Source organism: Fundulus heteroclitus, chromosome 24 (assembly GCF_011125445.2).
Source record: "Fundulus heteroclitus isolate FHET01 chromosome 24, MU-UCD_Fhet_4.1, whole genome shotgun sequence".
NCBI classification, from domain to species: domain Eukaryota; kingdom Metazoa; phylum Chordata; class Actinopteri; order Cyprinodontiformes; family Fundulidae; genus Fundulus; species Fundulus heteroclitus.
The window spans coordinates 10,583,165-10,598,656 of NC_046384.1; the positions used below are offsets into that span (position 1 = coordinate 10,583,165).

The 15,492-nt window shown below is 42.0% G+C and overlaps 1 protein-coding gene across 2 annotated transcripts in view; it reads right to left on the reverse strand.

Moving 5' to 3' along the window:
* Positions 1–926: 926 nt before the first annotated feature.
* LOC105917410 (OX-2 membrane glycoprotein) overlaps positions 927–15,492 on the reverse strand; it is a 43,603-nt gene continuing 29,037 nt past the window's right edge. For both annotated transcript variants that reach the window (XM_036127898.1, XM_036127899.1), the window contains exons 4-7: positions 15,151–15,477; positions 12,316–12,600; positions 11,122–11,223; positions 927–2,211 (exon numbers count right to left, since the gene is read on the reverse strand). In XM_036127898.1, the coding sequence (XP_035983791.1) occupies positions 2,207–2,211; positions 11,122–11,223; positions 12,316–12,600; positions 15,151–15,477 (719 nt within the window). In that variant the 3' untranslated portion in view covers positions 927–2,206. The remainder of the gene's footprint in view (positions 2,212–11,121; positions 11,224–12,315; positions 12,601–15,150; positions 15,478–15,492) is intronic.

Genomic DNA, 15,492 nt, shown 5'->3' on the forward strand with positions numbered 1-15,492 from the left:
GATTTAGAGGAAAAACTGCATGCACATTTGAAAAATATTTGGACAAATGTTTCATCCATCCCGAAAATCTAACTGATTAAAATAAATGTAAACTGGCTCATTATTCTAAATCATCAGGAGTTGTGCGCAAATTTTCCAGACATTACATTTCTAAAGGTAAAGTTAGTTCAATTAAAGAATAAAGTACCACATCCAACAAATCTTTTGATTTTAAATTTAAAGGAAAATTTAACAATTAAATTAACCTGCCAGTTATGCAGCACTTTCATTCTTAAAAAGGAGAACCACACTGGCGTACAGCTGGACAGAAATAAACTAATTTTAATATAGTATCCTAGATGTTCCTGTTATTATTTTTAACATTTAGCAGAATAGCTGTGAGATACGCTCCAAAGAGGAATTAAAGTCAATGAATGAGTGTGTTTAACACTATTTGAGTAAAACACTACTTTTAGTCACAGTTTAGTCATTTATTTTTGCTTCCGTCAACCAAGTTTACTGTAATTCTAGTCAACTAAAACATGACTTCATGCTTTGTAATCGCTTTTTCTTAAAAGTAGGTGAGCAATTTATCCTGGAACTGAATTAAAGTAACATTTCCCAATAAAACTGAAAAACAAAAAAACAAAACACATTTGTACTTTTAATTTAAATTTCTCAAATCAGTAAAACAAATAAATAATCACAATAGATTGAATGGAAAGATTAAGTCTCACTATTTTTCCAACTAAAACTCATGAGGATTTGGTTTAGTCTTCCTCTGCTACCAGAGTCAACTTTCTGAAACGCTACAGTCATCATCTGGACAGTTTTATTTAATTAAACAGAGACCAGGAGGGTGACAGAAAGCCAGAGAGGGTTTGGACATTTTTGGACTAAAGATCTTAAATATGGAGTCAATAAGGGTGACTTTTTTTCAACATAAATCATTTAAAAAGCTAATTTTTAATGTTTCAGAACAATACAAACACTAAAAAGGTAATGAAAACAGCAGCAAATATTACTTTATTTCTTTAAAGCTCATCCACAGTCCAGTCATTTAGTCACACGTCCACATATAAAAACTATAGTAAAAAAATAATTGTTAGATATTATTTTTCTAGATACGCCTTCTACAAACAAAAACAGTCATTAGCCAACAGTTGAAATCAGAAACATCGCTGACGCTACAGGAGTTCAGCTCTGTGACTCAGAAACACATCAACACTGTACGGAAACACACTCAGAGAGACTTCCTTTGACAACACGAGCGCACGTGGAAACAAACCCGCCCTCGGTCTGACTCCCATGCGTAGCTACAGTGATTCACAGCGGCGCGGCTCACCTGCTCAGGAACCGACTCTTCCACCCATCTGGATCCCACATGCAGGAGTCAGTCTCTCACAATGACTCACTCAGGCCCGGTTCAACAAAAAGTCACATTCAGCTTCCATCCAATGGCTGTTTTTGGCTTTCCCGTTACTTAGGAGCACCAAACCGGTCCTCTTATCAAAATATATCTCCACCCACCACTAATTGAGGCCTTTGCGGCGACGTTGGTGTCCCAAAGCAAGCAGGGAGGCGGGACGATGAACCGATGTGGCTCTGAGGTGCATTTATCCAGTCAGGAGACTAAACACAGCTAAAGTTAGAACAGAGTTGGATAATTCTGTTCATTCTTAGCGTTTTTCCTCTCAAACATTTCCCCCGTTTTCTGTGCGTTGGCTAAAGCGTCACCAATCAGGATTCACTGACTGTTAACGAAGGAGGGCAGTGGGTTCGTTAGCTTCATGATGACGCAACCGTCACATTAACCTTAACATGATACAGCCGTAACACATCTCAGAGCATTAAACCATTGGAAAAAACACAACTAAAAATCACATTTAAGGTCATCAGTTTGACTTGGATAAGTAAAACTCTGTAGTTAAAGAAAAAAGTAAAAAAAAAAAAAAAATATAGTGTAACGAAATGATCTGAAACCAAATCTTAAAAAATGTTTCAGGGCACTTGAAGTTCTCAGCAGTTTCTTGCCAGGAAATGTCACATGTTGTATTAAATAATCGTTTCAGTTCATTTGACTTTGTAGAAATGCCGTTTCTGCTCGAGCAAAGCGTTTCCAGTCGGTCTGAGCAGAACCAGCAGCTTCCTCTGTGCGCGGCGCTGAGCAGCCGGGTCAGAACGCCACTGGAGCATCAGAGCAGCGGGAGGACGGCACGACTCCAGATCAGTCTGGACAGAAACAGAAAAGATTTATTTTCTTTAAAGCCTGCCGTAACAAAACGTTCCACAAGCCTTTAAACTTTGTTTTTTTTTTTTCCAAGCACCTCATCAGTGTGGAGGTCCGGTCAGGCTGAGACAAACTTCCTGACCATTGCTGTCCAAGATCTCATCAGCCAAAAGGTCCAAAATGGAAATACTCAGCAAGGGAAAGGCAGTGAAATTCTTCCAGCGATCAACACGTACTTTTAGACTAACGTGTTTTTTGTTTGTTTGTTTTTTTTAGATTTCGAGATTCATGTACATCTAAAAATGTCCCACAATGGAAGCGATTTGCATTTATTTAAGAGTAGAATCCAAGAAAAGCAAAACAGTTTACACAACCCTGCAAAACATTCCAGGTAATTATGGACTTAAGTGAACAATTAACAGAATATTTCAATCATGTTTCCCCAGAGTTGCACAGAATCGTTCATGCCGCGTCACACTCCTGCAGAGGATTTAAAGCAGCTATCATCTGCAGTCAGCGAGATTTTAATTTGTTTTAAAATGCGTCACCAGGTTATTCTTTCCCTTATTAATTTTATTTCAGTGTCCTGAGCTTCATCAAATTTTAATGGACAGACAGCCTAGTTTGGTCTCAGTTTAATCACGATCCATTAGAATTAAGGCTTTAATCCATTCAAAAACTACACCTAATATGTGATTATATTTATTACACTAAGGCTCATGTCCGAGCAATTCTAGTAATGTAATTTTATATTGTTCTAGGAAACAATATAAAATATAAAACAGTGATTCTATTGTTACTGCTGCATTTGGTTTTAAAGCCCACCACTGCACAGAAAATGCCTTTTTTCTGTTTCTGTGCACGACTACAGCTGATGGTACAGAGCAGAATGTCCTTCCCCTGCTTCTGGAATAATATTTTCATATTGAAAATACGGCCCTTTTAATCGTAAATGTCAGACTTAAGGTGGATTTATTTTTAGGAAGTACTCCAACAACTTGGTTATTAGTTCTGGTGTACCTCAAAGCAGCATCTTCGGTCCAATGCTCTTCTCATTATTCATGCATGTCTCTGGGGAAGCACCTTTAACAGTTTCCTTTCCCTGATTCGTGGAGCATTAACCGTTACGTCTGCCTACTTCAGCAAACAGTTCAGCATCTGTTTGGGTTTTTGATGAGACGAGTAAAAATAAACCTTAGTCGGAACTAAAACAAGCGGAAATTGATATTTGGATGTTTTCAGTGTCTTCAAGCCATTTAAGGGAAATCTTGGTGTGATTTTTAAACCCTCTGCACTCAGAGTTTTTCCCAACTAGTGCTTTGCCATAAAATATGGTATGAGAAAATAATTTGTGCCTTAATCTCCAGCTTCCCATCTGATAAAGAAAAACATGCTCTGACCGTCCCTCACAGGCTTTCTTCCCATTTCAGGATCCACTTTTGGTGCTTGCTTGCTTTTACTACTATAAAATAAATAAAAAAGGTCCTGGTGAAGAGCAGCCAGACGTTCTGCACCCTCCAACTAAAACTATGAGACCCACAAACCAGCTACGGTCCAACAAATATGAAACTATGACTCAGGTTTCAGACTTGGACTCGAGGCCCGACTATGACTTGCTCTCTAAAGTTTGCAGCCCTACAAACAACCTGCATCATGTAACCCACAGAGGAAGCAGGCTGGAGACCACAGCTCTGACAGATGATGTACAGCGTGCACTTTTTCTCCCATGAAAGGGTGAAATTTAACTTTAACCAATTCTATTTCCAGCGTGAATCTGTTAAATTTGGATTCAAGGTCATCAGAACACCACCTTCTTCCTTCTGATGTTCAAAATAAAACCCCTTCCTGTTAACAGAAATTAAAATAGTCTCATTTACTCAGCCTACGCCTCTATCATGGTTTTATTTACTGCCTCTTGACCAGGACTTCTTGAAAAAGAGGTTTTTATTCTCATTGGGACTATATCCTTTGTTTAAGACAAATTTCCCCATGGTGACAATAAAGTGTACATCTATCCATCTAAAAAGGTTAAAAAAATAATAATTATCTTGATGTACCTAAGAGCAGATGTAGATTTAAAACATGATTTCCAAACCAGCTTAAAAATTCAGTGCAGTAATTAAAGAGGAAAATATTCTTGACTTGAAGTTGAGGAAAATGAGAAGAGAAGATGACACTTTAGACAGAAAGCGGTACAGAGGCTTTTTTGGACTTGAGGTCATCAGCTATAAAAAAAACTTCCTTCAAATACCTAATCTTTTAAAAACGCAGTTATTTCTCCTTTAATCCTAGTAGCTAAGTAACTAATTGACTCGGCGATACTTCAATCTAATTTGTGAGATATCCAATTGTACTTCATAATTAAAACCCTTTTAATAACCAACTTTATAAAAAGCACTTTACTCAATTGAAAAAGTGTTATATTTAACTGCACTATATAAACAAAAAACTGTTTTCTTTTCCTCTTACATGTCGTAAATATTAATTAAAACGCATACTTTCCACTTGAGTGGAAGTATAAATACAAATTGTGGTTCCTGGTCAAATAAACACATCAAGACCAATGAGAATGTGATAGAAATATACCGACCACAACTATTTCCTTCTGCTGTTTGGGCAAAACAACAGAGTAATAAATTATGACACTCCATTAAGTCATCGTTGGGGCGTTTAACTTGGAACGTTAGTGTTGTGAAAGCTGAGGCTTAATTTAAATCGTGTTGGTGTGACTCCTCTGTTCATCATGTAGTAAATCATCAGGAGAGAAGAGGAGTTTCTGGTCTAATTTTAAAGACGCAGCACACGTTACATTTTTACAGCTAATTATAGCAGCCAGAGACTTGCTCATTAAAAAACTGGGATCAATGCCCTGCCGTGGCCAGCAGGTGTCACTGTCAACGCGTCAGGATGTTTCCCTCCATCCAGCCTCACAGGAGCTGGAACTGCCCTCCTGGTTCAGAGGATTTCTTGTGATCTGAGCAGGATGTGGTGCTGCTGCTGCTGATGTGAAGGGATATTTGGCCGAAAAACCTGCCGTCCTTGCCCAAGGTCAGCTTCCTGCCTCTGCGGGAGCCACACAACAGGTCAGGGAAACGCAGCCACAAATAGAGGCAGCAGGTTTTTACTGGAACCACCTCAGGCTGCAGCCGCTCCTCCCAGCCGGGATCTGGAGCCAGAAGAGACCTAAACGGTGCCCAGAATCAGAGGCCCGTCTGTGGTCCGACCTCAGACATCACAGCTCTATAAAAAGCTCCACAGCGGCTTTCTCTGCAGCGCACAGGCTTCATGTCAACATCAGGCTTTACATCGGACGGGTTTCTGTATTCATGTGGTCGCCAGCACCAACCAGAGCACCTCTCCGACACCACTAGATCACTCTGGCTGTTTCAGCTGTGGCTCACCATGTTAAAACAAACTTAAAAAAGGAAAACATCTGACATAATGCATTCTGAAATGTAAAAAACAAAGCAGATTTATTAAATCTACTGTCTCACCACATCTTAAAGGAGGACTATTGGGTCGAGATCTGAGGAAGGACCCCGGAGTCCTTGATGTCCTGCTTAGGACCCGGTTTGATGAGATTTTGTCTTTGTGACACGCTACCACATCCTGCTGGGGAAAACTAGGAGTAATGTAGACCGTGGTGATAAAAGGTCTGCCTAAAAAGTGGATCAGACAGCTGCAGCTGATCCAGAACGCTGCTGCCCGCGTCCTCACTAAGACTAAGAAAGTAGAGCACATCACCCCAGTTCTAAAGTCCTTCCACTGGCTCCCTGTATCTCAGAGAATAGACTTTAAAATACTTCTGTTAGTTTATAAATCCCTGAATGGCTTAGCACCTAAATACATCACTGACTTTTTTCTGCAGAACCAGAACTAAACACGGAGAAGCAGCATTTAGTTCCTATGCTCCACTTATCTGGAACAAACTTCCAGAAAATTGTAAAAGTTCTCAAAGGCTGGGTTCTTTTAAATCAAGATTAAAAACCAATTTGTTTAAAATTGCCTTTGACTGTTCTAGTTAAACTGTTTTACCGTTTTTAAATGTTCTTTTTTGTTTCTACATTCTATCCCTACTCGCTTTTATTCCTGTATTTTAATCATGTAAAGCACTTTGCATTGTCTCTGTACTGAATTGTGCTATATAAACAAATTTGCCTTGCCTAAAAAGGGACGGGTCTGAACGGTCGGCTGTGAGGCTGGGCTGGTCCTGTTGGGATCAAAATATCCCCGGCACCACCTTTAGTTCAAGGCCGGATCAAGCCATGTTTTTATGTGGTTTATAAGAAATTCTGACTATCGCTGCTAAATCTGAGTCTCTTTGTACCAGGCAACGTTTTCCTGCCCATTCTTCCCCCGACAACCAGCTATTTTCATCCTGCCAGCTCCTGAGGATTTAGTCTTTTATGGACCATTCTCTGTAAACCTGCAAGAAGCCTCAGAGGAAACATCCATACCATGTTTATAGTCACAAATTCACTTTTTCCTCCAACTCTGATGCTTGATTCAAACATCAGGAAGTGGTCTTCACCATGTCTAGATGCAGAAATAAAGTCTTCAAAACCCAGTTAGGACAGGGTTCCTACAGGTTTCCTCATGTAAAAGCAGAGTTTTAAAAACTCAGACTTCCAGAGTTCTGTTTGTTTTAACCATTTAAAAATTATCAACAAAAAAAACATTTAATTTAAAAGTGGACATTTCTGCTCTTGGCACGTGTAAGAAATAGAAACAGCAAAAACCAGAGAGACAGAAGGACAGAGAGGACACCTAGGATGATAGAAATTATGAGGAAGTAGGGAAGGGATCATTGGAAGAAGGGAGGAGGAAAGGACACAAGGAAGGACAAAAGTAGGAGGCAAAGAAGGTTATAAAGAAAGGACACAGCCCAGAAGAAAACAAGAAGAAAATTAAGGAATATAGATATTAGAGGATTTGAGAGGCGAATAAAAGAAACCAATGAAGCAGGAAATGTAAAATAAATAAATATAAATATTTAGGGGAGGGAAAAAAAAACATTTCCCAGAGCGTTAAATTATGAGACATTCTGGACAAGCCTGTGCCGGGCGTGTAATGTAAATAAAAAAGTCATAAAGGATGTGATGAAGCGTTCATAGACCACTCCTAATATGGGCAGAAGCTGTCATTTCCCCTGAACAACAATCTGAACATCATCACAGTAAAAGAGCGTCTTCCCAGCCAAGACGAGGACAGGGACATACAGACGGCTGTGTCCCGTCCCAGCTGAGAGGACGCCTTGTTATCAGACTGGGCGCGCTTTCAACTTCAGGCGTGTCACTGGACCCCCGTCCAGGCCCCCTGAAGACCGCCGCCGTCGTCTTCAGTCTGAGGGATTAGACTAAGAAAGAGGGCCTTTTCTTCTGGCCGTTAGCTCCAGACAATCAGCGCAGCCACTTGTTATTCTGCTCAGGAACCACGGAGTTGGAAAAAGAGGAAATCTTTAACTTATTTGGAAAGTATCGAGATAAAAGAAAAGAAAGAAACTCGTTTCTTGGAAGAGGAATGTTTATATTAGTGAAGGTTAGACCTTTCCAACACCAATAACATGAGGGGGAAAAAGCACTTTGGATACGATTGTGTCTGCAGACTCTTATCTGTTGCTCTTATCAGAGACTTATTTATGGGGTTTGGTGGGAAGAATAAAAGCGATGAGAGTTGGTGACGTCCAAGCTTTAATGAAAGCAGAAACATGTGAGTAATTCTTCTCATATGTGGAATCAATGATGACGAGAAGCTGGAAATAAGAGGAACCAGATCATTGTTTTCGACGAATTTCAGGCCAAAACGGACAAACAGAGTTGCCATGAGACCATTCGGACATTTTCAGCTTATTGTTCTTCCTTTCCGACTTCAGCCAACACGTCTGACCCCATCTTGTTTTTCCTTCATGTGCAAAAAGATTTACAACCAAAGGAGCGGGCAGAGGGCCACACCTACGTTGGGCTGGCACCTCGCGGTTTGACAAACGGAGGAAAACGGTACCACCTCGACTCAAAGGAGTTGTCAGTGACACATAAAGGTGGGAGGCGTCTGGAAAGTGACCTTCTGTCCACGTTGAAGGTTTTTTCATTCTGTGACGGTGCAATGGCAAAAGTAGAAACGTCCTACGCCCAACAATGTACTAGACTGGCAAACAGCTTCTTGCCTAAAGCGCTACATGCCAACATTTAAGGATATACATCATGTGTTCATGCTTGTCTCTGGTGATGCGTAAATACATTTTTATGTGGGATGTCATAAAATATGTAAAACATATGGAAACGGAGGAAAAAAGGAGCACCAGGCAGTCGCTGCTAGGTCCAGAACAACATTATCCTTCAGTGATGGTAACAAACACCAAGGATGAAATTACCAATAGTCTCCATCTTGAATAAAAGTTAACATAAGCCATCAAAGCGTTATTAATGGCGCTGCTCCTCTGATTATTTCAATAAAAATACTTTTTTTCCTTGAGCTTACAACATTATGTCACTGAGACGCCAACAAGCCGCCTCACATCCATTCATTATCTGTTAGAAAAGGCTAACAATTGGTCATCTGTCTGCAGCCAGTCAGTGTGACAGACCTACACCGTCTTCCATATATGGAAACAATTCCTGCTTCACTGGGCATCAGTAAAGTCATTAGAAAGTTCATTTGTCATTAAAAAAACAATAACGAAAGCAGATTGTGATTTATTTATGCTTTGTACTTTTAAGATTTTTTACATTTGCTTGCTCCAAAATGTGAGATTTGCCTTTAAGGATAAAACTAATTTAATCAATCTAATGTTTTCAGTAATCACATATAAATTAAGTCTCTTCTTTAGGTAGACAACGAAATCATATGATTTGCTGAAAATTATTTAAAAATGTATTGCTTGACATCAAATTTGTCTGAAAGTGATGGTAATAAGTGGCTTATTTGCATTTATACCGGTTTGTAAGACATCAGGGAACACAGCTTACAGCTCATCTGCCTGGTCACTGAACAGCAATTGTCAAATTTTACTGAATTTATCAACAGGATTCTTTCTAAATCCACAGAGTCAGAGGAAAAACAAAGGCAGGACGTGTCCTAGGGGGACAGACGGCCTCTTTGACAACAGCCCTGATGTCAGGGAGGCTCATCAGCTGTTAAGCTTGCCTGCGAGATGAATTATTGCGGTATTTGTGCGCTCCATCTTGTGCCGCTCCGGCTTTAACCATTTGTGTCCGAACCAAAAACGGTTTGGTCCAATCACGTTGCAGTATTACGGTTTAAGGCGGGACTTACTGGCGTAATGAAAGCAGGAGCGGCTGAGTCCACAGCTGAAGCAACATAAACAGGACAAGGGTAAACTTGTGGTTTCTCATTGATACCGTGATTGGCTAAAATCGGCCTTTGATAGGCGGGCACTAGGTGTCGCTTCGTCCAATCAGCTTGGAGAGTTCTGCTGAATGTCCCTCCTTTCCCTAATAGATTTGATGGGAACAGAACCAGATTGATAATGTGCAGAACGTAGAGGGCTACACATCTGGTTGACCAGGTTAGTCAACCACAAGGTCATTCATTTTTTTTAAACTCAAAGTTTTTAGCACAATCATCATAAGTTTCTGAGTCAAATGTAATAACAATATTTAATGTCCTTTTATGGATCTAAAATTGTGGAAACACACAATGACTCGATCAAAAGTATGAAATGAAGATTTTTCTTATATTACCGGATGAAAAAGGAAATTATCACGACTAAACCATCATTGCACAGGATTTATTTTAGAAGGGAAGACGACCCAAATAAAGGAAAAGGAGAGGACAAAAATGATGCAAGGAAGGAAGGAAGGAGACAAAAAAGAAACAAGAAAGAAGAGGTGGAGATAGGATACAATGAAGGTAAGAAGGAAAGGATATAGGATAAGGAAGGGAAATGGGGCAAAAAAAAAAAAAAAAGGATAGGAAGGTAAGAAGCTAGCACATGAGGAATTACCGAAGGAGATAGCACATAAGGAAAGGAGGTAGAGCATAAGCAAAGAAGGAAATAGGACATAAGGAAGGAAAGAAGGAGGTAGAAGGAGATTTAGGAAGAAATGAGATTCAACCACTTTTAGAGGAGAAAGTTAAACTTGTTGACAGGATGGAGAATTTGTTGTAGAAATACAAATATTTCTCCAAGCTGTTTCTTTTTTTTTTTTCCCAATCTTATCCAGACCGGGTTTGAACCCCGGTTTCAGGTCATTGTTGCTGACCCGAGTTAGAGAGAGTTGGAGGAATTTAAGGAAGCTGCTGTGCCTTAAAAAAAACAAAACCAAAAAAAAAAAAAAAAAAAAAAACCCAGACAAAAACAAACATGTAGTTTTAAAACCAGGCCCAGCCTTAAAAAGGAGGGAAATTAGTTGTTCTTAATCATTCAAATAAACCAACTCTAACTAAAACAAAAGCTCAAAGAGTCCTAAGTGATCTGGCTGTGCTACTGTAATCCTTGGCTTGTGGAGGCCCATAAAACCCAGACTGTTTGCTGCTTATGTAAGCAGCAGAAACAGGGACACTTCATCACAGCCACTCACAGCTTGGCCACAAGAGAAACAATGCGCCGAGTATCTGTCAACCGTTTCCTCACCATCACGCAGCTGAGAAGAAACACTTGTGGCTCAAGATAAGGGTGTGAATGTATCATTTTTAAAACTGCGTCGCTTCTATTTTTGTGCCTTACCCAGAAACACCTGCGAGTGCTTCCCAGAACAAACCTGGTATTCTGCTGGACTCGTTCTAATTCAACGTGTTTTTGTTTTCCAACCCCACATTTTCTCCCCGGCTGCAGCAATATTGAAACCGGCTCTCTTGTGGCTCACATTCCCTTTCAGAGCTTTGATTCCTGGCTTCACTTTCTCAGGAATGAGCTTAATTGGCCCTCCGAGGCGTCGACAGAAGTGACTTACCGTCAGTACAGACGAAGCACTTGCAGAGACACACGCAGAGACTCAGGAGGAGGACGACTGCCACGCCGCACACAGAGATGAGGATGATCTTTGCTTGATTCACTGCAGCAGACGAAAAACACACTGGCTCTAAAAATCCTGTTCAACACGCCTAGAACATGCAGACATATAACCAATACTGCCGATTATCCTGAACACCATGGTGAGATACGGTGGTGGCAGCATCATGCTGTGGGGATGCTTATTATTATTGATAAGTAGATAAACTGAGCTAAATTCAGGAGAGAAAAGCCATTAGGAGGCATCAAAAAGCTGCAACTAAAGCAGCTTCCTTCATTTAAACAGTGCTGGACGACAGAAAAAAAGCAAATTGAGAAAACAGAAATCAGACTGATCGATATTGATAATTATCAACAAATTCAAAATTGCTTTTATGCTGCATCTTCATGACTTATTTTTGGACACAGAACTCAAACACCAACTTTTTACCAAAACTATTGGTTTTAAAAAAAGAAAAAAAGAACAGGTGTTCTCTGAACTCCTTAAAGGGGGCGGGGCTTGATGATGGAGGTTCCTGGGTCTGCGTTTGTGATTGGATGAGAGGATTAATGACTAAAATTAATCTGCATGATACGCTAGAATGCAAAGGGAAGGAAAACTCTTATTCTATTGAACTTTTTATTGACCTTTTTTCCCCCCGATAGACAACACATGTATATCAATTGATATATGTTGTTGTTGAATTATCGTCCAGCCCTGTTTTAAACTACACGACCCATCTGACGTCAGTCCCTGAACACATCATTTCAGATATCATTCTTCTGCTGTTCATCAGTCTTTTTAGCCCTGAAATAATGTTTTTCCAAATTTCTCTCTCCTTTTTTTCCTTTTAAGTGCAGCAGAGATCATTAAACTACATTTAAAGTGTAACTGTTTTGTTTTTTTCACTGAAAATCTCAGTAAAATAATTGTATAAAATGTTAAAAAAAGCTGCAGAAGAATGAACATTTTTTCCAGGATCTGCAGGCCATCTGGACTAAACATGTTAAAGTCATGCGGTGTGTGTAAACTGAAGCTTCCTGTGACGTTACGGTATTCTGGACCCCATCAAAGCGTCCATAATTACCCCCGGCTAAACATAGAAGACCTCTAAACGCCTCAGAGCCTGAAGGCATTGATGCGTTCACTGCTCACCGTCTGTGTTGAGGGACAGCGTGAGGGCTTTCTCCAAACCCTGGTGAGCCACGATGCACCTGACCGAGCCGTCGCCGCTCAGCGCCGACTGGAAGAGCAGCGTGCTCGTCACTATGGTCGTGCCGTCGCCCTGCTCGTAAACGGACACGATGGGCGGCCCCAGCGTCCGGTTCTCGCCGCCGGCGTCCCACAGGATGCTCGCCGGGGGCCTGGACTGGGCGGTGCAGTTTGCCTCCGTGACTCCTGACGACGACGTGACGTGGCTCAGCTCTGGTTTGGGTAAAACTGGGGATATAAAAAGACGGGAGAGGACAGGAACTGGTTAATATTTCTGTGTTTACGGCGGAGACAGGATGTCAGCATCTGTCCCTTCAGGATAAAGGGAGCGTCGCGCCGACGGGCCGCCCGGGAGACAACACCCAGACAGAAATGTTGGCAGAGCAGCTTTTACCGACTGCTGGTGCGTCTGGAGCGAAGCGGCACGAACGCCCCGACACAGAGGCTTTGTTTGTGGGGAAACAGTGAGCCACTCATCCCCCCAAATTAAATCACCACTTTCTCCCCCTCTGGGACTCATTCCTCTCTCCTCCTTCATTATCAGATCAAAACCAACAGAGGGAAGCCGGCCTCACCACTCACCCCTCCCTGGAACGCTTCGCCTCCCGTCTCTGAATGCGGTCGCCCTCACATTGTGTTTGGAGGAACTAAAACAGAGGAGGAGGTCAAGTGCTGCAGGGGAAAAGTGAAATCCATCTCCAGCGGAGTGCAGAACGGTAGTTCGATGACCGACTTCAGTAGCAGTCGCCTCGGCCCTTCCTGGGGATCTGTTTGTTCTGAGCACTTCCCTTTCCTGAGTGTTTCTGGCCTCATCTTCCTGCAGAGTTTCCCCCCAAAAGTTCTGCAGTTTCCTTGAATTCCTGCAGATCTTTGACCACTTTTAGCCTAAAAAGAGTCGTTTTAAATACGTCAAGCAGATGCAAAGTTGCAAAACTACTAATGCAGGAATTAGAGGAAAGGTTTCCAGGTCTTTGTGGCAACCAATTAACTTTCGCTTTGGATTCCAAGCTACTGTTGTTCTGTTGTAGTATTTATTTCCTAATGGGTTTAGAAAGTGACATTTTCCCTGATGTAGGAGATGCCGGTCTGCAGATAACCCTGAAAAGGCTTATGAGAGCTTTATAGAGGGTAAACATTTCCATAATTCAACATTAAAGATGTGAGACGCAGCAACACAAGTGTTCAAACTTCTGCAGGTTTTCCACATTTGGTCACATTACAGCCAAACTTTACATGTGACGGCTCCACAGGAGGAGCGGAACTGTGACTGAAAGAAAAACAAGAACTACATGGTTCTTTAATGTGTATTAGAAAGAGAAATCTGAAAAGTGCGGCATGCATTTGAATCAACACTTTGCAGAGCAACATTTTACTTTAATTCGAGCAGAAAACCTTCAGTGGAAGGAAAACAGCTCAGACTCAGTCAAACTAAATGGAGAACATCTGAGAGGAGATCAAGGCCTATGTGCTTTGACCCGAATCCTTCACTTGTAGCTCTAACAGCATTTTCAGAGCCTGCTGGAAGGTGAAGCCCCGCCCCAGTCTCCACTATTTACCAGGTTGTCTTCCTGGCTTTTAGCTCTATTAATCATTTCATCCATTCATCCGACCTTCATCCCCGTCTTTGCTAGAGACAGGCAGCCCCACAGGATGAAGCTGCGGCACCATGTTTATCTACGGTAGGTTTAGTTCTGGATGCAGACTAAGTTTTGGCAGACACAGCTTCTTCTACATGTCTACAGCTTCTCCTTGGTGGCTCATCCAGAGATTTTTGTCTTTCTCCGGTTCAGATGACATGTGAACAGAGTTCTGAGACGTTTAAAGCTTGGGACATTGTTTTATGACATAACCAGGGCAGTCAAAAGTAGCCGGTCAACGGCGGCAAATCGCCGTCTATAGCAGCTCTTGCCGCCGCCTGCATTTCCCAGATTATATAATGGAGCGATATTTGTGCCTTCTGGTTGAGCGCGCAGGAACCAATCCGAGCTCAACTCTGGAAAAACTCTTCTTGTGCGACGCTCGTGGAGAAACAGCCAGGCGAGCGCACAGCACAGCTGGTGTTGAGCATGGAATGAGCAGGTCAAGCGCGCGAACAGAGAAGGAAATGAGCGCGCACGTGTTGTCTCACTGCACGCTCAGAAGTTAGTAAATTGTCATATGTTCACCTAATCTGGTCTGTTTTATATGGTGCTAGTAATTCAAATTCAACTAATTTTATGCAAATTTGTTCAAAACCTTGTTAAAACATGATAATATGTGAAATAACATGTTTAAACAAAAAGGTTGTTTAAGAATTGATCATTCACTTTTTTTTGCTTTTTATTAAATTTGAAACATGCACTTTGACTCTATTCTTTAAATAATCACCTGTCTTGAAAGCTTCCAAAATACATCAGGGAGACTCTATTTTTCAAAATTCTCCATGAGCGCACCCTGCAACCTGATAGTGTGTAGCCTGCTACTGTAAAAAAGTTTGACTGCCCTGCTTAACCCTATTTTAATCCTCTCCACAGATTCCTCTCTGAGCCCTGGGCTCTGCTCCTTGGTCTTCAGGATGTTTGCCCACCAACAGGTCCCTTCATTTATAATCATTTATATCAGAAGCTGAGGGGCATCCACTAATCAGGCAGGTGCTGCAGGGATCTGACTGGACCGAGTTTTACTTTAAAAGGAATCACAGTAAATTAAGCTCCTCTTATCTCCTTTACTGCAAATTTTCACTTTGCCGACTTCCTGCAGACAACAACAACAACAACCTGAAAGCTGTGGAGATCTCACCGTAAACGGAGAGGCAGGCGGTGCCGCTCCTGGTGCCGTCCGGGAAGGTGTGGAAGTCGCAGGTGTAGCACGCCTCGTCCTCGGTCCGCACCGTCTCGATGGTCAGCCGGGTCTCCCCCAGCGTGGGGCTCAGCCTGACCCGACCCCTGAACGGGGCCTCGGTGCGCGGGGCCCGCTTGGCGTAGGAGGCCACCGTGGTGGTGTCGCCCTGCTCGGCCGTCTTCCTCCACAGCACCTGGCGGACCCGGCCGGCCAGGCTGTACCAGCAGGACAGGGTGACGGGCCTCCCGCTGATGGCCGTCCGGTTGCCCTCCAGGTGGACCTTACCTGGTAATTCAACGC